Source organism: Nyctereutes procyonoides, unplaced genomic scaffold, assembly GCF_905146905.1.
Source record: "Nyctereutes procyonoides isolate TBG_1078 unplaced genomic scaffold, NYPRO_anot_genome, whole genome shotgun sequence".
NCBI lineage: Eukaryota > Metazoa > Chordata > Mammalia > Carnivora > Canidae > Nyctereutes > Nyctereutes procyonoides.
The window spans coordinates 119,935,980-119,963,639 of NW_026575125.1; the positions used below are offsets into that span (position 1 = coordinate 119,935,980).

The 27,660-nt window shown below is 57.9% G+C and overlaps 1 protein-coding gene across 2 annotated transcripts; it reads right to left on the reverse strand.

Moving 5' to 3' along the window:
• Positions 1-436: 436 nt before the first annotated feature.
• Positions 437-27,282, reverse strand: MPP1 (MAGUK p55 scaffold protein 1). 2 transcript variants are annotated; one of them, XM_055338971.1, is made up of 12 exons: positions 27,088-27,282; positions 13,955-14,101; positions 13,381-13,459; positions 12,075-12,160; positions 9,299-9,367; positions 8,215-8,411; positions 5,849-5,955; positions 5,447-5,527; positions 4,347-4,427; positions 2,349-2,551; positions 2,089-2,163; positions 437-1,062 (listed from the first exon to the last, which is right to left on the reverse strand). In XM_055338971.1, exons 1-12 carry the CDS (start codon positions 27,187-27,189, stop codon positions 886-888), a joined length of 1,404 nt encoding a protein of 467 aa, XP_055194946.1. In that variant the 5' UTR covers positions 27,190-27,282; the 3' UTR covers positions 437-885. The 2 variants fall into 2 exon arrangements, with proteins under 2 accessions (XP_055194946.1, XP_055194947.1); XM_055338972.1 differs by having other exon boundaries at positions 13,955-14,098; positions 27,088-27,281.
• Between the last annotated feature and the right edge of the window lie 378 nt (positions 27,283-27,660).

Genomic DNA, 27,660 nt, shown 5'->3' on the forward strand with positions numbered 1-27,660 from the left:
GGTCCTGAGCGAGGCTGGGGTCCCTCCCCGTGGCGAGGTGAGGCCCGAACATGAGGCTCAGAGTGTGCACCTGGGGGTCTCGCCGGGGACTAGAGCTCCGGGAGCTGGGGGGGGGGTGCTGGGGCCCCAAGTTCGTAGCAGCCAAGCAGCTCCGCGGGAGCAAGGAAGCGGGGTGTCTCCCTCTGCAGGCAGTGGGCAGCGGGCGTGAGGTGCTCTGGGAACCTTTGGGTGGGGAGAGCTAAAGGGAACGGCCGCCCTGGCCGTCGGGGCCAGCGGAATTGGCCGTCGGGGCCGTGGAAGTGGTGGGATCACAGCTCTGCTCCCAGCTTGTTTGTATCGCACGTCTGCGTGCAGGTGGGCACAGGAGGACAGGCATCTGGCAGGCCCTGTCCCTCCGGAGACGCGGGGGGGGGGGGACCCAGAGAGCGACAGGTACTGGCGTTCAACACAGCGAGGTCTTTATTGCTTTTGCGGGTTTCCCTACAGCGGACATCATCCTACTGCACAGCTGCTTCATTCTGGCATTTTAGAAAGTTGAGGTTACAGACGCTGCAAAGACACAGGAGCTGCCCCGTGGGGTTAAGGGCGAAGGAGCGCGGGCTCTAACGAGGCGCGGCCGGCGCCCTTCCTCTCCCTGTGCCCCGTCTGCGAGGAGCGGTGCAAGCTGATGTGGCTTCGGCCTCGGGGTCGCACGGCCCCTTCCAAAACCCCAATCAGGGGGGCGCACGGGCGCGGAGCTCGAGCAGTGGCGGCCCCACGGGGTAAGGACGACAGAAGCAGAGCGCGGGAAGCTGGCAAACCGGTGGGAGCGTCCGTTTGTCCTAAAGCAAGAGTGGGACGCGGGCGGGGGAGGGCCGCCGCGGGGAGCCGGCCGGCGACCTGAGCTCAGTAGACCCAGGACACGGGCACCCACTGCGGAGAGCTGCACGCCCGCTCGAAGGCCTCCTGCAGCTTCGTCAGCGTCTCCTCCACGCCGTTGTTGACCAGGGACAGGTCGAAGTAGTGCGCGTACTGGCTGCGGATGGCCTCCGAGTCCTTCTGCAGCTGCTGCAGGGCCTCCGTCTGCGACGAAGACAGGGCCACGGTGAGGCGGGCGCGGGACGGGCTGGCGGTGGCCGCCGACGCCTGGGACCACCGCCCGCCTTACAGCCCCCGCCTAAAGACCAGCCCTGAGACCTTCCCTGCGCGTGTGGACCGGCCAGGGCGCACCAGGCACCTCTCGGGGCCTCGCCAACTGACCCCACGAACCATCGGAGCCCTGCGCAGCAAGAGCTCCGTCCCCGGGGCGTGGGTCACAGCCCCCGCCGCTGCGATGGGCCCAGCTGCAATCCAGGATGAGGACGGGGCGACACCGCCCCTGGTTTCTTTCTAGAATCCCAAATCCCAAAATCCGTGAAGAGACTGTAACTCCATAAAAGTGAGAATGTGTGCACAGCGATAAGCACCAAACACCTGCCAAGGTGGGAAGAGCTATTTGCGGCGGACGGCACCCCGGGCTGAGGACCCCAATACCCAGCTCCCAGAAAGCCGTGAGGCAAGGGCCAAGAACCCAAGAGAGGCTGGCCAAGGACCTGAGCAGCCAGTCGTGGCCAAGGCTTCGAACAGCCCTCCACGGTCTGGTAAGACACGCGACCACTCGGGAAAAGATACAAGCACGCTGGCCCCACGGCTCTACTCGACTGGACAAACAACTGCAGCCCCGGAGAGCGTCGTCCTGGCACGGGAACGAGCCGTTGCCCGGCTTCGCATCCCGGGACCTGGCAAGTCGGCTGCAGGGTCTCCAGGGATCCAGCTGCGCGGGCGTGCAAGGCCACGCGGATGGCACACCGCGGGCCGCCCCGATCCCCGGCTCGGGCTGAGCCCAGGGACTGGGGGCCGCGCTGCCTCCTGGGCCCGCGTCGCCCGGGTCACACCCGCCACGCTGCCCGCCTCCGCCGCGGGAGCGCAGCACCCCCGGAGCCTCCGTCAGGGTCTGCTGAGAAGTCCCACGCGCCCGGCCCTTGGGCGTCTCGGCCTTCCGGGACGGAGGGCGGGAGCCACGGGCCGCAGGGGACGTCCACCCACCCTGCGTAGCCCCGTCCTCCTCACCTGAGTGCCCTGGTCAGTAGGTGCGATGAACACGATGAAAGGGGACAGCTCGGCCGTGCGGACGATCTTCAGGGTCTGCAGAGGGGAGGGGAGGAAGGGAGACGAGAGGACGGACTCAGCCACCGCCACGGCGTCCTTCCGCCACTACCTCTGGGCGTCCCGAGCCCACACTGCACCTGGCACAGCCGCCTCTACGGGCGCCCGAGCTCCCCCGGCCCGCCTTCCCCTTCCCCCGCTCCCCTGCTCCCCCGCCTTCCCACCTGGGGCTCGATGTCCAGGATGGCGATCTTGTCCTGCTCGTGAATCTGGTGCACGGTCTCGAACTTGGTGCCGAACATGTTGCCCTGGTAGCTGCCGAACTCCAGGAACTCGTTGGCGGAGATGTTCTTCGTCATCTCCTCGGTGGAGATGAAGTGGTACTCCTTGCCGTCCTCCTCCCCCTTCTTGGGCGGCCGCGTCGTGTCTGTGCGCGAGAACCCGCACCCCTGAGGGACCTGGGGTCCTCGCCACCCCCGGGGCTTGGATCAGGCATTCGGACCCACCTCCCAGCTGCCTGGGCCGCACAGTCGAGTCGCGGGGTTTCCCGCACAGACCCCGAGGGGCTGACGTGGGCGACGCAGAGCCCTGTGGATCCGGGGCGGGGACTCCCCGGGGGCCAAGCCCGATGTGGCCAATTCCTACCCCTTCCCCTCCATGAACTTACAGCTCCTAAACCCCCAACCCCGGGAATCGTAGAGCCCACGACTGGGGAAATGACGGCTGAAAATAGTTTTTTTAACAGAACTATGGGCCACGCTCAGGATTTCTTAAAAGCGTTGGGAAAATTTCCTTTTTATAGCGTGGAACGAAGACAATGTTGGTTTGGCTCAAAACACATTTTGCTAGATCTTGGAATATTAAGTAACAACATTTAGTCTCATTCATACAAATTGTCCACTAAAACGTGCTCCAGAGGGGCGCCCGGGGGGCTCAGCGGTCGAGCATCCGCCTTCGGCTCAGGGTGTGATCCTGGGGACCCGGGATCGAGTCCCGCGACGGGCTCCCCTCCAGGAGCCTGCTCCTCCCTCTGCCTGTGTCTGCCTCTGTGTCTCTCGTGAATAAATAAATAAAATCTTAAAAACAAGAAGACATTTCAGGAGAAGTCCAGACAGCCCAGATGTCAAGCAATAGTGGAGAGCTAGGGAAACCACAGGACGGCCACTGAACGGACTGGGGTTCAGGCACGCGAGAAAATGTTTATGACACGAAGTAAAATGAAAAACATAATGTCCATTTTAAAAAGATTTCATCTGTAATTAGTGTCTCCGCCCAACGTAGGGCTGGAACCCACAACCCTGACATCCAGTCATATGCTCCAGCAACTGAGCCGGACTAGGTGCCCCAGTGAGGTGGGTTTTTTCTTTTAAGATTTTATTTATTTGAGGGGATCCCTGGGTGGCTCAGCGGTTTAGCGCCTGCCTTTGGCCCATGGCGCGATCCTAGAGTCCCGGGATCGAGTCCCATGTCGGGCTCCCGGCATGGAGCCTGCTCCTCCCTCCTCCTGTGTCTCTGCCTCTCTCTCTATCATAAATAAATAAATAAATCTTAAAAAAAGAAAAAGATTTTATTTATTTGAGACAGTGAGCGCGCGGGAGAACAGAGCAGGGGGAGGAGCAGAGGTGGGCGAGAAGCAGGCTCCCCATCGAGCAGGGAGCCCGATGTGGGCCTTGATGCCCGGCCCCCAAGATCACGACCTGAGCAGAAGGCAGATGCTCAACCGGCTGAGACCCCCAGGCGCCCCTGAATGTCTTCAGTGACATTACTTGCTTCATTCCTTAAAGCAGGATAAAAGTATTTTCTAGTGCTTCTGTTACACAAACGGCCCAGCACAGAACAGCAACGTAGTCAGCTGGAGCGGTGATGTGCACACATGGCTCTTTCCAAGTTGTGTTTCGTTTTTATTTATTTTATTTATTTATTTTTATTTTTTTATTTTTAAAGATTTTATTTATTTATTCATGAGAGACACAGACACACACAGAGAGAGAGGGGCAGAGACCCAGGCAGAGGGAGAAGCAGGCTCCATGCAGGGAGCCCAACGTGGGACTCGATCCCGGGACCCCAGGATCGCGCCCTGGGCCCAAGGCGGCACTAAGCCGCTGAGCTACCCGGGCTGCCCGTGTTTCGTTTTTATAAACACAGTCACCCATAGAAAGGACCACAGGGTCATGTCAGGGTGGTGCTCCCACCTGTCGCCCGGGGACCCCAGAGGTACTTACACGGGGCCGGGTACGCGAACTTGTCCGGGTTCTGGGTGAGCAGGGCGTTCTTAATGTGGCTGCGGCCCACGCCACTGGCCCCTGTGCAGGGAGGAAAGACAGGCTGGGCGAAGGCGGGCAGCACATCGCGGTGGGCTTCATGAGGGTTCCCCACTCCTTCTCCCAAGCACAAAGGTGGGGGTGGGTTCACAAATGGGGTGCGGGTGGGGGTGAACTGCTGTGGCTTCCACACTGGGGTCAGGGAGGGGCCGACACGCCTCTAAGCACAGGACCATCTGGGGCTGCTGGTCCTTGGGTCCTGTCGGGGGGGCTGAGGCCTGAGGCGCAGGACACAGGACAGAACTTGTTTCTACAGAGGAGCCGGCCAGCACGTGCGGTTTTGTGTGGCATTTTTAAAGAATCTGGCTTTATTGAGCTCTTCAAAAGTAATGGAGCTGATTTTTTAAAAATATTTTATGTATTAAAAGAGAGAGAGAGAGAGAGAAAGAGAGACAGGGGGGCGGGTGGAGACCCAGGCAGAGGCAGAAGCAGGCTACATGCAGGGAGCCCAATGGGGGACTCGATCCCAGGACCCGAGGTCACGGCCTGAGCCCAAGGCAGACGCTCAACCGCTGAGCCCCCCAGGTGGCCCAAGGAAGTTGGCTTTTAAGATAGATTTATTTAATTGACAGGGGAGAGAGCGAGCGAGCGAGCGTGAGCACAATCAGGGGGAGCAGCCGCACAGGGAGAGGGAGAAGCAGGTTCCCTTTTGAGCAGGGAGCCCAGCGCGGGGCTCGATCCCGGGACCCCGGGGCTGTGGCCAGAGCCTGGGGCAGGCACTTTACCGGCTGAGCCGGCAGGTGACCCAGAACAGAACCGCGGGCAGGGTTTCCATGTCTGTGGCTGCGGAGCCCTAACGCGCCCCTCGAGGCGACGGACGTGGCCCTGACGGGGTGCGAGCCGCCCCCCTGCAACCGCGGGCTGCTGAAAACCCCGGAGGGTGTAGCTTCACGGGCCCCGTAAGGACAGCGAGACCCGGGCCCAGACCTCCCGCCCCCTTCCCCCCACGGCTCGGATGCCAAGGGGCGCCGGGGACCGCGGGGCGCAGGCTGCAGACGCACCGATCAGCACCAGGGTCTTCCGCTTGAACGCAGGGAGCCGGACCACTTCCTCGTAGGACACCACGTCCAGCTGGTCAAAGACTAGGACAGAGCAAAGCGACCTCACGAACACGAGGGGGCCGCGGCCGGGCTCCTCCTGGGGCTCCGGGTCCCCCTCCGGCTCCCCCATGTGTCCGTGGCCCTGTGGGTGGGGCCCTGACCCGAGGCTGCTGTCGCCCCGGGGCCCCTCTTCCCTGTCCCCCCGGCCGCCACCGGCCGGACAGCTCGGGGACCAGGCCCGAGCCCCGGGAGCGGCGGTAGCCCTGAGCCCGCAGCCGTCGGAGCAGCCGGAGCGGGGGTGTGGTGGGGGGCGACAGAGAAGGGAGAGCCGGGCCCTCCCGCCCCCCACGGGGCCCAGCTTACTGGAGCTGTGCTTGGCCAGGTACTTGTCCTTGTACTTCTTCTTCTTCCCGAACGGGCTGCAGCTCGGGGCCTCGCTCGGCGCGGACTGCGCGGCACTCGCCACCCGCCTGCGGGGACAGGGCCCGGGTCAGGGGGCACGGCCCGGGGACAGGGCCCCGGGTCAGGGGTCACGGCCCGGGGACAGGGCCCCGGGTCAGGGGGCACGGCCCGGGGACAGGGGCCCGGGTCAGGGGAAACGGCCCGGGGACAGGGGCCCGAGTCTGTGGCCCACGGGGACACATCTGTGTCCGGCCTCCCGACCCGGGGTGCCCGCCTGGGACTCTGCAGTCGGGGCTGGGAGTTCGAGCCCCGCACCGGGGGCGGCAACGGCGCGGTGAAGTCCTCCCAAGGCGCACCTGCAGGCGCCCAGCCTGGCCCTCTCGGCTGCGCGGGCTCGGGCCCTGCCTGGCATCTTGTCATTGCCCCCCTCGCGGCCTGTCAGCTCGCCCCTGCGCCCTCCCTGTCTGTGAGCACGGGCCCCTCGGTCTGGGAGGAGCCGACCAGACATGGAGAACCGTCTGGAAGGAGCGGGGCTGGAATGGTCGGGCTGCGCCGAGGGGAGATGTGGCGACCGCCAGGAGGGCTGTCACGTCCTCCTGGACACGCCCCCCATGCCAGGTGTTGGGAGGCCACCTGAGGAGGGTCCGGGGGGCACGGGCGCGGTGTGCCCCGGGAAGCTGTCCCTGTGTGGCCTGTGGGTCCCGCCTCAGTGACAGCCGCGGGGACCCCGTGGGAGGGCCTCCCGGGCCATGGGTGGCCCCACGCAGCTCACCCACCCACCCCACTGGCCGGGACCTGTCATGCCCCTGCGTGGGTGGTGGCCACACGGTGCCCATCACCCCGCACACAGCGCAATGGCCCCAGTGCCCACTGCATCAGGGTGTCCCTGACTCTAGAGTTCCTTCAGGGTGTATTTTTTTTTTAAAGATTTTATTTATTGGGATCCGTGGGTGGCGCAGCGGTTTGGCACCTGCCTTTGGCCCAGGGCGCGATCCTGGAGACCCGGGATCGAATCCCACGTCAGGCTCCCGGTGCATGGAGCCTGCCTTCTTTCATCCCACTGCCTGTGTCTCCTGCCTCTCTCTCTCTCTCCTGGACCTATCATAAAATAAATAATAAAAAAAAGAAAGTCCTTAGTAAAAAAAAAAAGATTTTATTATGTATTCATGAGAGACTCAGAGAGAGAGCAAGACAGGCAAGGGAGAAGCAGCTCCACGCCGGAGCCCGACGTGGGACTCGATCCCAGACCTCCAGTTCATGCCCTGTCCGAAGGCGGTGCCAAACACTGCCCCACCCAGGCGGCCCCCGTTCAAGTGTATTTTCCAAGATCTGTACCCCCACTCTGGGGCTCGCACCCCCCCCCCCCAGACCAAGAAGTCACGTCTCCACCCACTGTGCCACCGTAACGCCACTTGGCTATTGCTCTGATCAGAGCTGATTGCGTCCCCGGCACTTCCAGGGTTCGGGGACCGTTCTGAGCTCCCAGTGTTCGTCCCCAGATGAGGCCAACCGGAATTTGGGGCTTAAACTCAAGATAACGTCTCTCCCTTGATGTTGCAATCGCACACTGATTTACTTGCGGGTCTTCCAGCATGAAGATGCTGGTTCGCCTTGATGTGTGAGTTCGCACCGCCGTCTGGGGGGGCCCAGGGGTGGAACATCCACCTTGGCTCCGCCATGGTCCTGGTCCGGGTATCGACCCCACACGGGGGGGGGAAACGGTGTCCCTGATCAGCGGGGGCCCTGCCCGCTCCCCCTGCTGGTGTCGATCTCACCTCTCTCTCTCTCTCTCTGTCAAATAAATCAATAAAATCTTAAATTCAGAAAAGGGAAGTGTTGTGTGTGTAAAGCTGGTGCGGCGCTGCGAGGGCCCTGCGCTAAGTGAGCAACCCGGCTCGGGGACAGGATTTATTTCCCTGTGTTCTGGGAATCTGCACCCAGGACACATGTCGCGTGCCTGTTTCCCAGTGGGCTCAGAAGTGCACTGGCCCGGGAGGCCGGAGACCAGGGAGGGCGCCAGTCCCAGCAGTCCCAGGGCTGTCACTTGCTTTGTAGCTGTAGGGAAAGCATGTGGGGAAACAGAGGCCCCCAGCCACACGAAGAGCCCTTCCCTCAGGCTCCTTTACCCGTCGGGGCTTGCGGGGCTTGCGAGCGCAGCCGATCAAGTCACCGTCGCCCCCTCAGCCGTTACGCCCCCGCTCCCGTAAGGCTGCTCAGTCCCCAACAGAAAGTTCACACAAGACGACCGGTTTGTGAAGCTCAGCGACGACGCGCGGCAAGCACGGTGCCTCCCGCCGGCAAACTGCACCCATGCAAAGGCGACTCACCACTCCTGCAGCTCAGGAGACGGGATCAATCCTGCGGATTCCTTGGAAGAGCCTTCCACCCGCCCCTGCCACCAGTTACTGTCATCCTTGTTGATGATCTTGATGATGTCCCCAGTAACGAACTTCAGTCCCGCCTCCTTGCAAGGGATCAGGTGGTCCTTTCTGGGATCATAGTCAAACTGTGCTCTCATGAACATCTGAAAAATAAGGCAAAGGGAACTGCAGGAGCAGCTGCAGGGGGACGCCAGCCGCAGTGTATGTGGGTGAGAAGTTCTGCCGAAAGTAAATGGGGTCAGGGCCGGGTGAACAGTGGGGAGAAGTGACTGGAGCCGGGGCCGGACCTGATCCCTCCAGCATGGTGGTGCTTCCTGCCGCCGAGCTGTCTGTCTGTCTTGGAGGACAAAGCAGCTACTATTGGAAATGCAGCTTTCCTCGGGAAATTTTTTCACAGTATATTAAATAAACGACATGAATGTGCCAGAGGTCTTTAAAACGTGGATACCACGTCTCCACGATGCCCTCCTAAAGTACAAGTTGGGCCGCCCGGGGGGGGGGGGGGGCTCAGCGGTTTAGCATTGCTTTCGGCCCAGGGCGTGATCCTGGGGACCCGGGATCAAGTCCCATGTCGGGCTCCCTGCATGGAGACTGCTTCTCCGCCCCACCTCTCTCTCCTCTCTCATGAATAAATAAATAAAATCTTTAAAAATATATCTGGCAACTTGCTTGGTGAAAAATGATACTGCACACATTTTAGGTCGTGTTTCTTTGAGGACTGGTGACATCGGCTGGTTTTCACATGCTCAGTGTTCCTGTGTATTTTTCCTCCTGTGCTTTATCTCTTCGTGTGCTTTGCCCATTTTCCCCTTAGGATAAGGAGGGTACCCCGTCCTTTCACATCGGTTACAAACAAGTCAGAAACAAGGTCTGCCGGGTTGTAACGGGTGTTCGTTCAGGCCAGCCAGCACCAGGCAGCTACAGCCGTGAGACACCGAGAACTTAAAATCAGAATACTATTTCATTTTTTTTAAGAATACCATTTCAATCAAAACTCCAAGAACACAGCAGAGAAAATGGTGTGACCTACCTGTAGCGCAGGAAGACGATTCTGCTGGTTGGGAATTACTTTTAAGGAGATCATTCCTTTGGTTTCTTTCTATTAAATAGGAAAGGACAAATGACATTACGGTGGATAGATGATGGATGACCTGAGGTTTCATAAAGTCTTATTTTGCCTCTCAAAGTCCCCAAAAAGCGTTTTCTTCCAACGCCCATCTTTACTGTGCACTCTGAAATTCTGGACAACAGCTCCTCCTTCGATACCAGAATCTCACGGGCCCTGTAAGCCGCTGTGACAACATGGACACACACACAAACAATAATGATGAAAAGGGGACTGATTTCCCTCCTCCCCACAGTCAGCCCTAAACGGCCCCCAGAGGAGCCTAAACGAACCCTGGCCCACGTATACGCATAGGTTTCTCGACACTGAGGCAGACGTTTCCAAATACTCACCTGTTTATCCATATTAGTGTGTATATATTTTTTTTGTTTGATTTTGGCCAGAATGGGATCATACTCTACCCCTGGTTCTGTCACATGCCGTTCACTGAGCCATACTTCCCAGTACTGGCCATGTCAGTTGTTGCCAATTTTTTTTTTCCGCTGCCATCTGCTGCAATAGACATCCCTGAACGCCATCTATTCTAGATTTGCACTTTGGTTTCCATAGAATAGAATCTCATGGTAGAAATGCAGAATCAAAGGCCAAGAGCATTTCAATAGCTGCCCTCAAATTATAGCACTTCCACTCTCACCAGGAGTAACGAGAGGCCCTCTCCCCCAGATTCTTGCCCGGGGTCCATGTTAACATCCCTTTTCATTCTGGCAGTCGATGGGTGGAAAGGACTACGCGGTTACTCTAGTCTGTGATTATTTTATCATGACTCAAATTGGGCCCCTTTTCAAGAGCCTTTTCTTTTTTATATCATTTGCTCTATTCTTCGGTTTTGTGGTTTTTTTTTTATAACAAAGTTGAGCAGCTCTTTAAACGTTACCGTTATTAACTCAGTTATTAACTCCGTAGCCTTATATATGTGCTGTAAATCTTTTCCCCAGCCTATGGTTTATGATCTTTGTCATCACACAACACTAATTAACCTCTATGTAGCCAACTGCATTTTTACATTAGTCAAAGGGAAGCACAGATTTTGAAGGTTCACGTATTTGCAAAAGTTGTTATGCAGGACTGAGCGTCAGAGCCATACCCCAAGCAGAGGAAAAACCATGCATCCAGTCTTACTGAGAAGCAACCATGCGGCCAAATCGCAGGGCAGCCCGCCTTGTGGAGGGTAGGCCGCGGCCAAACAGATCCACCTTCCCGGGCTGGGCCTCATGGGATCCTCACTTCTTCTTACGGGTGGGAAGAGGCCCCAGATAACCTCTTACATGGGGGACAAGCAGGGAAATGGACTCCACAGATCAATGTTCCAGCAGGAAACACAAGGTGGCGAAGGTCTTTGAGTGGAGGGATGGCACCGGGGTTCCTGTCACCCCACAGGGCTGTGGGCATGTGGTCTGAGACCATGTGTTTGCATGAGAATCAGAATGAAGTCCACCTCTTCCAGTTGGTTGATGTAGCTCTGAAGACTCGTCCACCTGCCCCTCCTTTTAGGACAGTAGCCTTGTAGGGTCCTTCGCAGCTTCTGTATCCTCACTGCATTTCTGGCTACTTGCTCTGTTGACTACTGAGAGACATGAACTCCTGGACTCTGACTACGGCTGTGGCTTGGCTTTTTCTCCTCGGAGTTCTTTTTTTTTTTCTCTCTCCTTGGAGTTCTATTGGTTTGTGTTTCAACTATGTTGAAGCTCTGCTGTTAGGTACATGGACATTTAGGGTTTGGGTTGCTTCACAAAGCAAGGTAAAGCTGGTCCCTGTTACTTCATTTACTCAGAAGCAGAAGTCCAAGCGAGGGCTTTTATATATATATATAGATGCTATACCCAGTGTGGGACTCGAACTCACAATCCTGAGATCAAGAGTCACATGGTCTGCCCAATGAGTCAGCCACATGCCCCGCAGGGACTTTTGATTAAAGCCAACCCCAGGTCTGTCCTTTTACAGCCACGTGACCATGGTCAAGTTTCAAAACTCCTGAAGGTTCGGTTTCCTCATCTCTGTCTCAAGAGAAAAGCCATATTCTGGTTCAAATGACACTTTTTCCCAGGTTGCTGCTGTCTTGTTCACGCCCCGGCAGGTACCCTAGCCCATCACCACTGAGTGCTGGTGGTGTGGCTTCCACAGGCAGCGGCCAACTACACCCAACCACCCCATGTGCGGGTTTATTGAGTAATTTTAAAGTGACCTCCTTGTCCCACGTGTGCCTCAAACTCACAAACCCGAGGTCAACAGTCACACGGTCTACTGAGGCAGCCCTGCACCCCTCAAGTTTTCATTGGTAAAATTCCATCCACTCTTCATAAGAAATGTATGAATGCAGATTCCGATCTTCATTTTACAGATGACTTAGGGAAATTAATCCACCTGCTCAAAGCCCGGCTAGAGTACAGTAGAGCAGGGCTGCAGAGCTGCCACTAAAGAGCAATGCTTTCTTTTTTTTCGGGGGGGCAATGCTTTCTGACACCCAGGCCAATGGTCTTTCTAGATAGACACTCTGGGTTATTCACCTTGTTTTAGAAATTTACTCCATGAAAGCAGAGAACTGTCCTTCCTTGCACGGAATAAAGATTAGTGGTGCTAAGAGCCCCTTCAATGAGGTATAAAGACTTGATAGAAAAATGACGGACAGTGACAGCAACATGTGCCCACACTTCACACGGATAATGGCATAGAGAATACCCACCATCGCCTTCTGCAGCTGATCTACTGAGTGATTTGTCACGTTTGTGCCATTGATTTCTAGGATCTCATCCCCGACGTGAAGGGAGCCTACCAGAAAATGAAAAATAGGTCCACAAAGAATAAACGTTAAAACGAGAACTGTCAAAAAAATAAAAAAATATAAAAAAAATAAAACGAGAACTGTCTATATATATATATATATATTTTTTTTTTTGAGAACTGTCAATATAAATCAAGAGACCACAGAAAAGCAACCATGAGCTAGAGCGTATCATATGACCGGCTGCGTAAAATACTCGGGGTTGAAAATCCTCATCCATGGGAAAAGGGAACGGTTCTTCCGATTCCCTTGAGGGATGTATCAAGGTAGGCACTCGACAGTTCTGCTGACCAAGCACCGTAAGAGCTCTGGGTCCTCAGCAAGTGTAAATTTTCTTTGTTGTTTTGCTCAAGCCCACAGATGCTCCCTAATGGTAAAGTCACTCGATGGTTAGATTCTATGTGAAGGGACACCTGGGTTGCTCAGTGGTTGAGCGCTGCCCTCAGCCCAGGGCGTGATCCTGGAGTCCCGGGATCGAGTCCCCCATCAGGCTCCCTGCATGGGGCCTGCTTCTCTCTCTGCCTGTGTCTCTGCATTGCTCTGTCTCTCATAAATAAATAAATAAAATCTTTTAAAAAAAAGATCCTAAGTGAAGAGTAGTCACCAATATTTGTGCCACCCTGGATACACAAGAAGCCCAAACTAAACGTAAAAGAGTAGGGCTCAAAGCATGGGATGAAGTGGTGCAAATACAGGTGACCCACAGCTCCTCCAAACATGCCGTGTTTTAACATCCTCTCAGCCTCTGCCCCCCCACGAATGGCTTCTAATAAATGCTGGATCCGAGATTGAGGGCACGGGCACATTACGAGGATGCAGCGGTTGCTTGTGGTCATTTCCCAGCTTAACTGTTAGCTCCGGGAGGAGAGGTGCTCTGCTTCCTTCAGCGTCATGTACTCAAAGTCTAATGCAATGAGTTGCATACAATTGCTCAAATATTAATCATCAATATTAATAATACTACTAAGCGGTATACATGGTGTGTAAGAGCCCTCGGGGGAGAGGTGCTGGCATGGGGCCATTCACACCCAGGCCGTATTGCACGAGGATTCTAAAGAGCCAGTATTAATCCACCAAAGATTGCTTGCCACGCGCACAAAAATGCCCCCGGGTTTAAAGATTAGTAGCTCCGCGTCCCTGAGCAGCGAAGAGGCAGTGACTGATTAATCCCCGACGGAAGCACGACCGGGGACCCCGCCCCGAGTACCTTGTCGGTGAATCATGCCGCCGTGGAGAATCCTTGCCACCGTACAAGACTGCTTTTCGTTCAGCTTCAGGGTGATTCCCTGCAATGAAGACAAAGGGCACAGTGAGCTCTCCTGCCAGCCGCTCCGAGGTTGCCTTCAGGGGCGTTCAAGGTCACGTCTTGCGAGGAAGATCCTGCCTCTGTGCCTGGGCCGTAGTCGAGCAGAATGGGCATGAGGCGCTCTCTCTCTCTCTCCCATGAATAAATAAATAAAATCTTAAAAAAAAAAAAAAGGGCAGCCCGGGTGGGTCAGCACTTTAGCGCTGCCTTCAACCCAGGGCCTGATCCTGGGGTCCCGGGATTGACTCTCGCATCGGGCTCCCTGCATGGGGCTTGCTTCTCCCTCTGCCTGGGTCTCTGCCTCCCCCCCATCTCTCTGTGTCTCATGAATAAATAAATAAAATCTTAAAAAAAAAAAAAGAATGGGCGTGAGGGCTGCAGTCCGAGAGCTGTGCGCAGCCTTCCGCATCCCCTCCGGAGGCCCAGGGACCCCCGGGCTGGAGCGAGCAGGGGGTGGACTGCCGTAAGGATTTACCATGGGCTCCTCGGTGACCTTCTCAAACTGGATGAGTCGCACCTTCCGCACCTCCTGCCCTTTGGCCTGGGTAGGGCTCCCCGGGGCAGCGGAACCGTTGGTGTACATGTCCTCAGTCACGGCATTCACCTGGTGCGACGCAGCCTGCTGGGGCCCAAGGACAGGGCGATGATGCATCAAGTCAGCAGCAAAGGGCTGCCCTTGCCCCGTCACTCCCACTCCCAATTCTAAAGGGCTCTGAGCTGGGGATCCCTGCGGGGCTCAGCGGTTTGGCGCCTGACTTTGGCCCGGGACGTGACCCAGGAGTCCTGGGATTGAGTCCCAGGTCGGGCTTCCTGCAAGGAGCCTGCTTCTCCCTCTGCCTGGGTCTCTGCCTCTCTCTGTCTCTCATGAATAAATAAATAAAATCTAAATAAATAAATAAATATAAATAAAAATAAATAAATAAATAAAATCTTTAAATAAAAATGAAAAGGCTCTGAGCCAGTGGCTCTTTCCCAAGGTCCACGTCCGTCATCTGAATTGATATGAAGCCATCTGTGGGTGTTATTTCCCAACTTAATGGGCACGTTTATGCAGTTTGCTGCACGGATATTCCTGTTTGACCCCCAGGGAGCTGCACCGAGGGCTTCTGCTGAGGGGCTGTGGGCTTGGGAGGTGCGTGTACAGACACACACGCGGACGCATGCACACGCACAGCCTACGGCCAAGATCCGGGATGGGATGCGTTCAAGGAACCTGATGCTCCCGTCCCACACGGTAAAGGTGACTGAGGTCACCATGAGTCTCACAAATCACCTCGCTGGCTGGAAATGGAAGTTCTACGTGGCCTACACAGCTGGGCATTCAGCGCTAGCCGGTGGCCCAAGAGGACACAGGGCCTGGCCCTCCCACCATCCCAGGATGACATCTGCACTGTGGCCCCTTGCTCCCAACCTTGCTGACAGCAACGCTCCCAAGTGGCACTCGCCATGGCCCTGGCCGGAGGACGGACATCAGAGCAGTGGGATGGACAGCGCGGAGCCACAGGCTATGCACGGCCACACACACCGCAGGATGTGGACGGGGACATCATCGCAGCACAATCTCGTAAAAGAAGACACTACCAGACCTAAGTTTTGGACCCCTTGGACCACAACCTGAAGACATCATGCCCCTCAACCCGTAAACGCTTCCACATGTTTGCTCAGAACAAGAATGTTCTCAAAAACAAAAACTTCCCAGGGACACAACACTCTACCCGTCCTCAGCTGTGTCTGCACGTCAGGAGCACCCTCCTAGTCCTTCCTAGCTACTCACACTTCCCGAGACCAGGATCCAGGATCCAGGATCACGCCCTGCATTCACCGTTCGCATCTCTTTAGCGTCCCTGAGTCTGGAAAAGTTCCCGAGCCTTCCTTTGTCTTTCGCGGCCTTGATGTCTTTAAGAGGACAGGCCTACCATTTTGTAGGGTCTCAGTCGGGCTTTGTGTAACGTTATCCCAGGATTCGGCTGAGCCCGTACACGTTTGGTAGGAGTCGCATGGACGTGGTGCTGCACCTTGTCAGCTCAACTGTATTCTTAGAAGCCCTGACCTGGGAGGACCTCAAGAGTCCGTCAGCAGTACGATGAACGTGACGGGGTGGCCACCCACTGGACACCACACCCCAGTGACAACCACCGGCTGTGGCTGCCCTGCAACACCGATGGATCTCTCTTCCCGGAGGCCTCCTCAGCCTCTTCTGCTGCTGCTTCCTCATTCTTCTAGCCCGTTAATGTTAACCCAGACCTTGTGGTGAGGAGCCATCACCGTGAGGAAGGTCAAGCGGAAGCCTCTGAAACGGGCCCCACTCAGCCCACGCGGAACAGTGAATGAGAACCAAGACGGCCGGCTAGACGAGGAGGCACCAGGCCCGAGCTCCGTTTACAGGGGGGGGGAATTCAGCACTCGAGTCCAAGGTCAAAATGGGCGGCGGCTGAGTCCAGCCATACCAGGGAGGGCCGTCGAAGACCATGGGGAAGGAAGATTTTCCCAACCGGGGGCGCCCGGGGTGCTGTGCCTCACGTGCCTTCGTGAAGAAGGGGAAGTGGGCATATCCGCGGTTGCAAACTGTCTATGTAGGTCTGCACCCACTCACTCCCCCACTCACTTCTTCCTGGGCAGTGGCCAAGGGCCCAGAGGGGAAAGGACTGGAAATCAGAGGGTAGAGGCCTGCGGACAGACGTGCGTCTCCTAAGATTATGAAACCCTACGGAATGAAATCTGAATTTTCCTTTCTTTCATCCTTAGAGGTCATCAGAAACCCCGATACGATGGTGAGGTTGGAAGGAGGCTGTTACTGGGTGGCCTCAGAACAGGGAAGTGCTGAGAGGGACAAAGGGCCTTGCGCGGCAACTAGGACTCAAAAAAAGTCACATGACACGTAGGTCACATGAGTCCTACAGCACCTCTAGTAGAACAGAATTGTCGAAGATGGTGTGTACCTGGAAAACAGACTTGGGGGTGGCCCAGGGGGCGCAGCGGTTTAGTGCCGCCGTCAGCCCAGGGCCTGATCCTGGAGACCCGGGATCGAGTCCCACGTCGGGCTCCCTGCGTGAGCCTGCTTCTCCCTCTGCCTGTGTCCTCTGCCTCTCTGTGTCTCTGTGTGTCTCATGAATGAATGAATGAATGAATGAATAAAGTCTGAAAACAGAAGAAAAGAAAACAGACTCGGGCCGCCTCACAACGCTCTCCTGCGGCAGGAGGCAACTTGTCCTAAGCGACCGTGATTCAGGATGCAGTGGCCCTGAGTGTCCCAGACCCCGCGGCAAGCAAGGGGGGAAGGTGAGGAGGGCAGAAGCCCCCAGGAAGAGAAAGCAGGGGACGGCATCAGGGGAGAGAGATCTCGGTCACCGTCTCGAAGACGGAAAGCACACAAGGAAATGACCAGGGGTCAGGCGGCGTGGGGACAGCGGCCCAGGGCTCCCGCACGCGACACTGCAGACGACCTGAGGCCGGAGCCACTCCGAGACCCTGCCCACCTGGGCCTCGGCGGCCACCCGGGGCCGCAGGACGCACCGAGGGCCAGGCCAGGGGACGCCCTGCGGCACCACCACGTCCAGACCAGGCGGGACGCTATTGCGGTTGCAGGGCAGACGGTAGGCGCCACTGCGGGATGAAGACGGCGGGACAAAGGGGGGGGGCAGGTGCCACTGACCTGGCCACCTCGCGAGGCGGGGTGCGAGAGGACGCTGTGCCGTGAGTGCGGTGAGAATCGAGGAAATGATGGTATCATTTGTCTCTTTGTTTAAAAAGATTTTTAAAGATTTTATTTCTTCATTTCAGAGAGAGAGAGAGAGAGAGAGAGAGCGCGCGCACAAGCAGGGGGAGCAGGAGCAGGAGAGGGAGAAGCAGGCCCCCTGCGGGGAGCCCGATGCGGGACTCGATCCCGGGACCCGGGGTCACGGCCTGAGCCGAAGGCAGGCGCTCAACCGCTGAGCCACTCAGGCGCCGCCTTTTAAAATTTTTTTTAGAAGATTAATTTGCCTTCCAGAAAGAGAAAGCACGAGCAGGGAGAGGGGCAGAGGCAGGGGGAGCGAGAATCTGGAAGCAGACCCCCGCTGAGCGTGGAGCCCGACGCAGGCCTTGATCCCATGACCCTGGAGCACGACCGGAGCCGAGAGCAAGACTCGGATGCGGAACCGACCGAGCCACCCATGCGCCCAGGAATGGTATAACTGAAAGCACAAATTCTACATGCGCAGCTCGCAGATGTTTTGACCTCGTACTTTTGTTTAGTAAAAACCGGAAGATTCCGAGCTCTCTGTAGACGTTTCGGAAGACCTGGCGCTGCTCACCTGGCTGTGGAAGGCTGGGCCAGGCCGAGGAGGGGCCGCGCCCCACAGATGGCCACGCGCTCCGCTCACTTCCTGCTCGCTGCTGGGGAGGCCAAGTGTCACCTGCTGACTCCCCTGTACCTCAGGTGTTCCATTACACACAAATGGCATCACGCACCTGCTCCACGTACGTTACATTAAATGCGCCTCTGGGTGACTTTTTAAAAACCATGTACGTGGGCAGCCCGGGTGGCTCGGTGGTTTAGCGCCGCCTTCGGCCCAGGGCGTGATCCTGGGGTCCCGAGATCAAGTCCTGCATCGGGATCCCTGAGTGGAGCCTGCTTCTCCCTCTGCCTGTGTCTCTGCCTCTCTCTCTGTCATGAATAAATAAATAAAATCTTTAAAAAATTAAAATAAAAATAAAAAACCATGTATGTGATATAAACGTGCAGGCCCTTGAATAGCTGAGAACAATTTGAAAAGGAAGAAAGTAAGAGGAGTCAGTCTGCAGACTTTCAGGACTTATGTAGTTGCAAGTAATCAAGACACACAGACCAGTGGAACATCAGAGAACCCAGAAACAGCCCCACACAGATACGTCCAGGTGACCTTGACAAAGGAGCAAAAACAGTTTGATGGAGGAAGAGTCTTTTCAACAAATGGTGCTGGAGCAATCAGACATATAGGGACAAAAAAAGGGAAAAATTTCACTGGCCTGAACCTTACACCTTTACAATGGATCCTGGACTTAAACATAAAGTGTAAAACTCTAACACTTTTTTGGAAAACAACACAGGAGACCACCACCGCGATTTAGGGCTAGACAACCTGACACCAGAAGCAGGATCCATCAAAGGAAAAATTGATAACCTGGACCTCTTAAAAATCATAAACTTCTGCTCTGTGAACACCTGTGCGAAGAGGATAAAAAGACACAGACTGGGAGGAAACGTTGACAAACCCTGCATCCAACAAAAGACTAGCATCTAAAATAAATAAATATATAATAAATAATTTTTAAAAATTAAAAAAAATAAAGAAGACTAGCATCTAGAATATATAAAGAAGGCTCAATGCTCAACACTAAAAAGCGTCTACTTCGACATGTCAAACGCACATCACACTGTATGCTAACTGGAATTCAAACAGGAAACTTGAAGAAAAGAAAACCTATAGAGAACGCACTGACAGTCACCGGAGGGAAGGTGGGGGTGGCTCTGGGCGAGGTGGGTGACGGGGATGCAGGAGGGCAGCTGCTGCGACGAGCACAGGGTGATGCACGACGCGTTCCCTCGGGACATGTACACCTGAAGACAATATCACACTGTACGTCAGCTAAGTGGAATCTAGATAAAAACTTCAAAAAAAATGAGTGGGAAATATCAGGGAGGGAGACAGAACATGAGAGACCCCTAACTCTGGGAGACGAACTAGGGGTGGTGGAAGGGGAGGAGGGCGGGGGGTGGGGGTGAATGGGTGACGGGCACGGAGGGGGACACTTGACGGGATGAGCACTGGGTGTTATTCTATAGGTTGGCAAATTGAACACCAATAAAAAATAGATTTATATAAAAAAATAAAAATAAAAAATAGACAAAAAAAATAAAAAGCATGTAATTAAAAAGAAGTGGATGAAAGACAGGGAGCCTGCACGGCTCAGTGGGTCAGGCGACCGGCTCTTGATTTCAGCTCACGTCATGATCTTGGGGTCCTGGGAGGGGCCGCACAAGGCTTGGTGCTGGGGGTGCAGCCTGCTTGGGACCCTCCGTCTCCCTCTGCACCCCCCCACTTGCACGTGCGCACGCACTCTCTTCAATGAATAAATCTTTTTTTTTAATTTTTATTTATTTATGATAGTCACACAGAGGGAGAGAGAGAGAGAGAGAGGCAGAGACACAGGCAGAGGGAGAAGCAGGCTCCATGCAGGGAGCCCGATGTGGGATTCGATCCCGGGATTCCAGGATCGCGGCCTGGGCCAAAGGCAGGCGCCAAACCACTAAGCCACCCAGGGATCCCTTCATTGAATAAATCTTTTTAAAAAATGAGCAAAAGAGGGCAGCCCTGATGGCCCAGCGGTTTGGCGTCACTTTCAGCCCAGGGCCTGATCCTGGGGTCCCGGGATCGAGTCCCGCGTCGGGCTCCCTGCATGGGGCCTGCTTCTCCCTCTGCCGGTGTCCCTGCCTCTCTCTCTGTGTCTGTCATGAATAAATAAATAAAATCTTTAAAAAAAGGAACAAAAGGCAGTAACAGGTGTGTCACTGAAGAGGACAAGGAAGGAGGGTGGCCAGCAGGGAGAAAGAAACCGAAACCGCAGTGAGATCCCACCACACGCCTCTCACAACAGCGGAGGGACAAGCAGTGACAACAGTAAACGCAGGTGACGATTCGAAGGAACGGAGTCTCTCATCCTGGCTGGTGGGGACGTAAAATGGCCCTGCCGTTTGGGAAGGGGGTTAGGTGCTTTCTTAGACGGCAAAACAGCGACCTTACATCCCAGCAACAGCCTGAGAGGAAGGTTCACACAAAGCCCGTCCGCGAAGGTTCATGCGACCTTGTTCCTAAGACCCAAAGATTGGAAACGACCAGAACGGCCTCCGACAGCCGGTCAGTGGTCCACGCACAGCACGAAACACTTGTCGGCCATAAAAAGGGACAATCAAAATACACACCCACCACCTTGGGACGGATCTCGAAGGTACTGTGATGAGTGGGAAGAGCCAGGCTCCAAAGGGTGCGCATTGTGTGAGGCCATCGATGTGGCCTTCTCGAGATCACAGAATCCCACAGATGAAGGACAGGGTAGTGGACGCCAAGGACTAGGGACGGTAGGGAGGAGGACATGTGTGACTACAAGAGGGTGACACCGGGCCGGGCCTTGTGGTGATGCAGCAGTCCTGTGCCTTGACTGGTGGGGCGATCACACTTACGTGAGTGTGACTCACTGGCCCAGAACGACGCCACACATCGCGCCGGCGTCCATCCCGTGGTTGTGGGACGGTTCTGCTGAACCCCTAGTGGACAGAATCCACTAATCCGGGTTAGGGCAGCCAGCACTCGGGAGCGCCTCTGCACAGGTGAGCACAGGTGAGCCACCTGCGCCAGCTCCGGCCAAGGCCAGAGAGCCCAGGGCACACGACGGTAAGCGACCTTTGGGAGGCGAGCAGCGCCCGGAGGGTGCGCCCAGGACGGCCGGCGCAGGGTGCTCGGGGGAGCAGTGCCCACTGGGTGCGCCCAGGACGGCCGGCGCAGGGTGCTCGGGGGAGCAGCGCCCAGAGGGTGTGCCCAGATCGGCCGGCCCAGGGTGCTCAGGGGAGCAGCGCCCACCAGGTGCATCCAGAGTGTCTGGCCAAGGGTGCTCAGGGGAGCAGTGCCCAGAGGGTACACCCAGGGCAGCCGGCCCAGGGTGCTTGGGGGAGCAGCGCCCGGAGGGTGCGCCCAGATCAGCTGGCCCAGGGTGCTCAGGGGAGCAGCGCCCACCGGGTGTGCCTAGATTGGCCGGCCCAGGGTGCTCGGGGGAGCAGTGCCCACCGGGTGTGTCCAGGGCGGCGGCCCAGGGTGCTCCCCACCGGCTTCCTCATTCAGCTCCTGGGCCAAGGTTGTTGGAGCGCGTCAGCCTCTAACCCAAGGGCTCAGCAGAGCTCAGCGGGGGGGTGGGGTGGGTGGGGGCGGGTTTGGGGCTGGGGAGGTGGGGGTGGGGAGGCTGGGGGGGGGTGGGGAGTGCCCCAGGCGGGGAGCTCAGCAGCGGCGTCCCACCCGCCGCGCTCGCCCACGCGCTCACCGTCTCACGCCGAACAGCGTTCGTGGGCGGAGGCTCCGGAAGCGGCTCCGGACACGGAGGCTCCTGGGCACGCGGCGCGCCCAGCACCTGATCTCCCCGCCCCGGGCCTGCAGCAGCGCCGCGTATCCCCCGGTCACGCACGACGGGGGCAGCAAGGCCACGCGGACAAACACCCACGCTTGGTGTCTGAACGTGCACGCACACGCGCATGGAGGCACACGCGCATGGAGGCACATGCGCACAGAGGCACGCGCACACACACGCACATACAGGCACAGGAACAGGCACACACATGCACACACAGGCACACGCACACGCGTGGACAGGCGCACGCACACAGAGGCACACGCACACGCGCACAGAGGCACACACACACGTGCACACAGGCAAACGCATAGACGCACATAAGCACACGTGCACAGAGGCACGCACACACATACATGCACATACACGAACATGCAGACACACAGGCACACGCGCACAGAGGCACACGCACAGACGCACGCACACACGGACACGCATGCGCTGAGGTACGTACATGCGCACAGGCACGCACACGCAGGCACATGCCGACGCGCGCACATGCGCACAGAGGCACACGCGCATACAGGCACGTACACGCATGCACACGGCGTCGCAGAGCCTCGGCCGGGTGCGCCAGGCGAGGAGCGCACAGGCCTCGGGACGGCGGGGGGGGGGGGGCGCAGGGACAGCGCCCGGGGAGCTCGCCCCGGCCTGCGCGCTCCGCTCGGGACACGCGCCCACGCTGTCATCCCAACCGGGCCCCGTGCGCGCTGCGCACTGCCCCGCGAGCCACTTGTGCCACCGGCGTCGCCACCGCCGCCTGTGCCGCGTGACCCGGGCAGCGCTGACCACGAAGGCCAACGTCGCTGCGGGCTGCCGGCTTCCGATGGCCGCGCGGGCCCCGGGGCCCCGCCTGCAGGCGACAACCGCGCCCCCAGGGCTTGGGGGGGCCCAGGGCCCCAGGACGGCGCACAAAGCGCTGCGGTGGGCAGGCCCGATCCCCGAAAGCCCTCGGAGGAAACATCTGCGCGGGGTTCAAAGGGCAGAGGCAGCTGCTCAAAGGAAGTTGGGACTTAGAGATGAAAAACAAACGGGGCGGGGGCGGGGGGGGGGTGAAGAAAACAAAAACAAAAAAAAAAAACCCAAGCGGGGTTTTTCATCCAAACAATCGGATTAAGAATGCGTGGCAGGGAACGTAGGCGAGAACAAACATTTGTTCAGCCCACTGTCAGGCTCTTGGCCAACCGCTTCCCCGCGGAGCCGGGGCAGCGCCAGGCCAGGGCGCAGGCGGTCGTGCACTCTGGAAAAGGGGGAGCAGGGAGAGCCAGCAGGGCTCCGGGCACTGGCACCCCGAGTGGCTGGGGCGGGCGGGGGGCCGGAGGCCTAGGGGCCAGGAAGCTTCTGGCAAGAACCCTCCTAAAATCGTACATTAACTAGTGCCCTGTTGGTCAGGCCCTCCGGGCCTCGAGAACACATACATCAGTCAATCCAAAGGTCAAGTGTGTAAAGATCCTTCCCGACGCACTTTATCTGCCCCGTGCACTGTGCACAGAGGCAAAGGCTGCCTGCCTGCAGGGAAGGTGACTTGCGGGCACGGACCTCCGTGTGCGGCGGCCTACGTGTTTTTTCATAAGCGAAAAGTGAAGGTTCAGAAAAGAGAATCCTGCTTGTCTAATGCAGTTTTTCTTCCTGTTTCCCAGCCTGGGGTCACTTCCCTTCCCCGCAGCCCCGTTCGGAGCTACGCTGACTCTGGCCTTCCCGCACCCCACACCCAGGCTGCTGCGGTTGTGAGCAACACTCAAAGGTATGAGCAACTCACTGCTTAGGGGTGAAATCCCTGCATCAATGAAACGTCAGCTGATTTTGTCTCCCTGCCCCAGGGGACATGTGACCGTGTCTCAAGACCTGTTTGGATCCGCAAGACCAAGACCGGGGCTATGGGGGCGGGGGGTGGCGCATATTACTTTTCACAACAAAGAAGGATCACACTCAGAGTGTCCCACTGGGCGAGGACGTGCTTGGCTTTGCACAGGCGGTTCCCGGGGCCTGGGGCGCTAGTCACCGGGGACCCCTTGGGCCATGTTCTGACAGCGACCCCCCCCCCCCCCGCGCGCCTTCCCTTCTGGGCTCCTCGGTCCTGGAGGACGGACAACACCAATGTGCGGTGATGCTGTTGCCCGCCTAACAGTCAACAGACAGATCTTACTGGAAGCCTACCGCGGCCTGCCTTTTGCAGCGTGGGATACGCCCGGGTGAACACGGAGGGAGTGTCACCGCACCAGCCCCCAGGCGCGCCGCCGCCGCCGAGCAGGACACCAGGGGAACGTGAGCAGCGCAGAGCACTGCGGTGAAGAATAAGGCCCCACATGGCCTATGAGCTTCTCCAAGAAAAGAACTACACTGCAATACAGAAGACAGGCCACAGTTCAAATGTGCCGGAAAATCATCTTTTTTTGAAAGATTTACTCATTTGGGAGAGCACGTGAGCGGGGACGGCGGTGGGATCCCAGGACCCAGAGATCATGCCTGAGCAGAAAGCAGGCACCGAACCGCCCGAGCCACCCAGGCGCCCCCGTATTTTTCCTGTATTGAACGTGGACTCTACTCGGGAAGCAACACTTTGGGTCTTGAGCCTTTAGGACTTTTACAGAAAGTGTTCCCCTTCCGTGAGGTCTTTGGCGACATCATTTTATGGATCCCATTAAGGCAAACAACTCCCTCCCAGCCTTTCCTGCTCCTTCCCAGTGTCGGAGGATGCGCCGGCTGCTACTGCGCGGGCAGCTCTCAGGGACACGCTGGATGCACCCGTGCAGCCCAACGCGGTCACCAAGCATATGCCGCGTAAGCATGTCCACAACCCTCAGTGGGTCCATCTGACACAGGGGAGCCCGAGGCACAGAGAGCCTCAGCTGCTCACCCGAGGGTATACAGGAGAGCCAGAGGCAGAGCCCCGTGTCGGGGCCAAAGATAAGAGTCCCAGAGGGAAGGTGAAGCCCCGACAAGCACTGGGGTCATCCGTCCAGTGTCCACACCCGGGCGGATCTGGACACTATTCTGTCCAAGGGTTTAGCAAGTCTTCCTTCATCTCCTGCAAATCCTCTAGGAAAGCAGGATGCAGCGGCCAGCCAGTGGGCCCGGCGCACTGATCAAGGGGAAACCCACAACTGCACACAGCCTGCTGACTCAGAGGGTGCCCTACAACACGACTCGTGTCATGACAGGGCCTCTTTCCCCAAAGGGCCACAGTCCCTCAGGCCTGCCCGTCAGGAGCGGCCGGGCTGCTCAGAGTGACACACGGGGCTCTGGGTGTGGCGAGTGAAAGGAGCCTGAGAGGAAAGACTGCGTACAGTGGGATTGCACTTATTTGACAGTCTTGAAAAGGCCACACGATAGTGTCAAAATGCAGCTCCGTTTTCAGGGTGACTTGCAGGTTTCCGGGGGTGGTGGTGAATGTAAAGGTCCACCAGGGAACTTTCTGGAGGGGTGAAAACCTTCTGTATCACGATCTTGGGGATGGTGACAGCACTGTGTGCATTTGTGAAACCCTACCGAACAGACCAAATACATTTATAAGTCATATGTATGCTAATTATACCTCAATAAAGCTGCCAAAAGTCAATGTAATAAAGAGATTTTTAGTACAAAGTGAAGGCTCGGCCAAGTGAACTGATTATAAAGAATCCCGGGCTCTGGGGAGACGGGTTGTTTTAGATCGTGATTCCCTCCTTGCAGTGCTGTGCTGCCAACCGAATAACCATGCTGTCGGGGGATCCCTGGGGGGCTCAGCTGTTTAGCCCCGCCTTAGGCCTGGCTGTGATCTCGGGGAGCTGGGATCGAGTCCTGCGTCAGGCTCTCTGCAGGGAGCCTGCTTCTCCTTCTGCCTGTGTCTCTGCCTCTGTGTGCCTCATGGATAAATAAAGTATATATAAAAAAGGACACATTAAAAGAGGGTCCCAGGGGATCTCCGGGTGGCTCAGCGGTTTAGTGCTGCCTTCGGCTCAGGTCATGATCCTGGAGCCCCGGGATCGAGTCCCGCCTTGGGCTCCCTGCATGGAGCCTGCCTCTCCCTCTGCCTGAGTCTCTGCCTCTGTCTCTCTCTCTCATGAATAAATAAATAAAATCCGTAAAAAAAAATAACCATGCTGTCCTCCCCCGGTGTTCACTGCAGCCTCGACTGCGGTGCTCACTGCTGGAAAGAACAGCCAGGTGTGACCACCGCGCTGATGCTTATCGATCGTTTCCTTGAGCGAGCAGCCCAAGGAGGCTGCACAGCTCCACTGTTTGCTTGGCCCTGTGGATCTTCAGTGTTCTCATCTGTGGGTGTGCAAGGTTCTGCTAAACCTCTGCGGGCGTCTATTCATTCAGGAAACATTTCTGAGGACGTATTTATTAGGCATTTCAAATAAAAGCAGGGGCAGCCTGGGTGGCTCTGCGGTTGAGCACTGCCTTCGGCCCAGGGTGTGATCCTGCAGTCCCGGGATCCAGTTCTGCATTGGGCTCCTGCATGGAGCCTGCTTCTCCCTCTGCCTGTGTCTCTGCCTCTCTCTCTCTCTGTCTCTCATGAATAAAAAAGAAAATCTTTTTTTAAAAAAAGAAAAAAAGTAAGATAAAACCAGGGAGCATGACATAGTCGTTCCCTGAGCAATCCCGCGTCTAGGAAAGAGGTTCACACTGACTTCTGAGGCCGGTACAGGTAGACTGCACAGCTGGTGCCAGGTGTGGTGGCTCTGTGTCTCTGTGTCTGTCTCTGTCTCTTATTCTGGATAATCGGTAGTCCTACATGATCAGCACCCTGTGAGGAAGGCCAGGCTGGGTGGAGGGGCTGTTGGGCCCATATTCTGGGTGATGGCTCCCTCCACCTGGGAGCCGGCCTGGGTGTGTGCGGGGGGGGGGGGGTTGAGCACCCTGGTGGAGGCCGCTCTCCCCAGGGGACATCCTTATTTTGCGGGCTGAAGTCCCCATTCAGGATGATGAGCGCTACTGCCGGGCAGTCAACGTCGCGCCCGGGGGTACCGGAGGGTGGAGGTCAATAGCGATCTGCCACCGGCCCCGGAGCCTGGAGGGCCCAGCTGCCTCCGAAACGCCGGGACTCCCCGTCCGTCCGCTGAAACACAAGGCCACCCACCCCGTGTGCACCCCAGGGGCCCTCCCGAATGCGCGGGGCGGTGAGTGCGCGCTTCACAGAGTTGGGTTCCCAGCCGATTCTGCTGAGCCCAGCACGAGCCTTCCGACAAGCAGGCAGCCCTCCGCTTCTTGGACCCGCTCCTTAAACTCTTGCTCTCACCCCGACTTCCGTCCCCGAAGAAGTTTTTCTTGACCTTAGCGAGCGCGGGGCGCAGGCCGCGGCCTCTGCTCATTCGCACCGAGAAGGGCTCCTGGGCAACGGCCGCCGCACCCCAAGCCCTCCGGGGCCAGCGCCGCCGCCGCCGCGGCCTCCGCTCCCAGGGCAGACCCAGCGGCTCCCGCGGCGGCCGGCGCGGCCTGGAGCCCCGGAGCCCCCCCGCCCGGCCCCGGGACCCCGCGGGGCCCCCTCACCTCGGGCCGGCTGCGCTTCTGCAGCAAGTGCTCCAGGTAGAGGTCGGAGAGCGCGGTGCGCATGCTGCCCCCGCCCTCGCCCTCGCTCGCCTTGAGCGTCATCCTGCGGGAGCCGAGCGCGGGGCCGCCTGCCGCGAGCGGGGCCGAACCGGGACTGCGAGCGCGGAGGCCTGCGGGGCGGCGGAGGCGGCGGAGGCGGCGCGGCCCGGCCTGGCGCCTCCCCCCGGCCGCGCGCTGGGCGGGCACGGGCGGGGCCCCGCGTCGGCCCCGCCCCGCCCGGCTCGGCCCCGCCCCTGGGCCCGCCCGGGCTCCGCCCCCGCCCGGGCTCCGCGGCCGCACCCGGTGGGCTCGGGGGACCCCGCGGTCCCACGCTCCGCCCGCCGCGGGTCCCCGGCTCGGCCACCGCCCGGCCCCCTCGGCGCCCCCCGCAGAGAAGCCGGCCCGCGGGGCCACGCTTTACCCACAACTCTCTGCGGGCCACGGCGTTGCGAAAACGCCTGGAGGGCTCCGGGGCTGCGGGTGCCCTGTCATTGACGGCCGCGTGCGCTGCACACACGGAGCCGACCGCTGCCC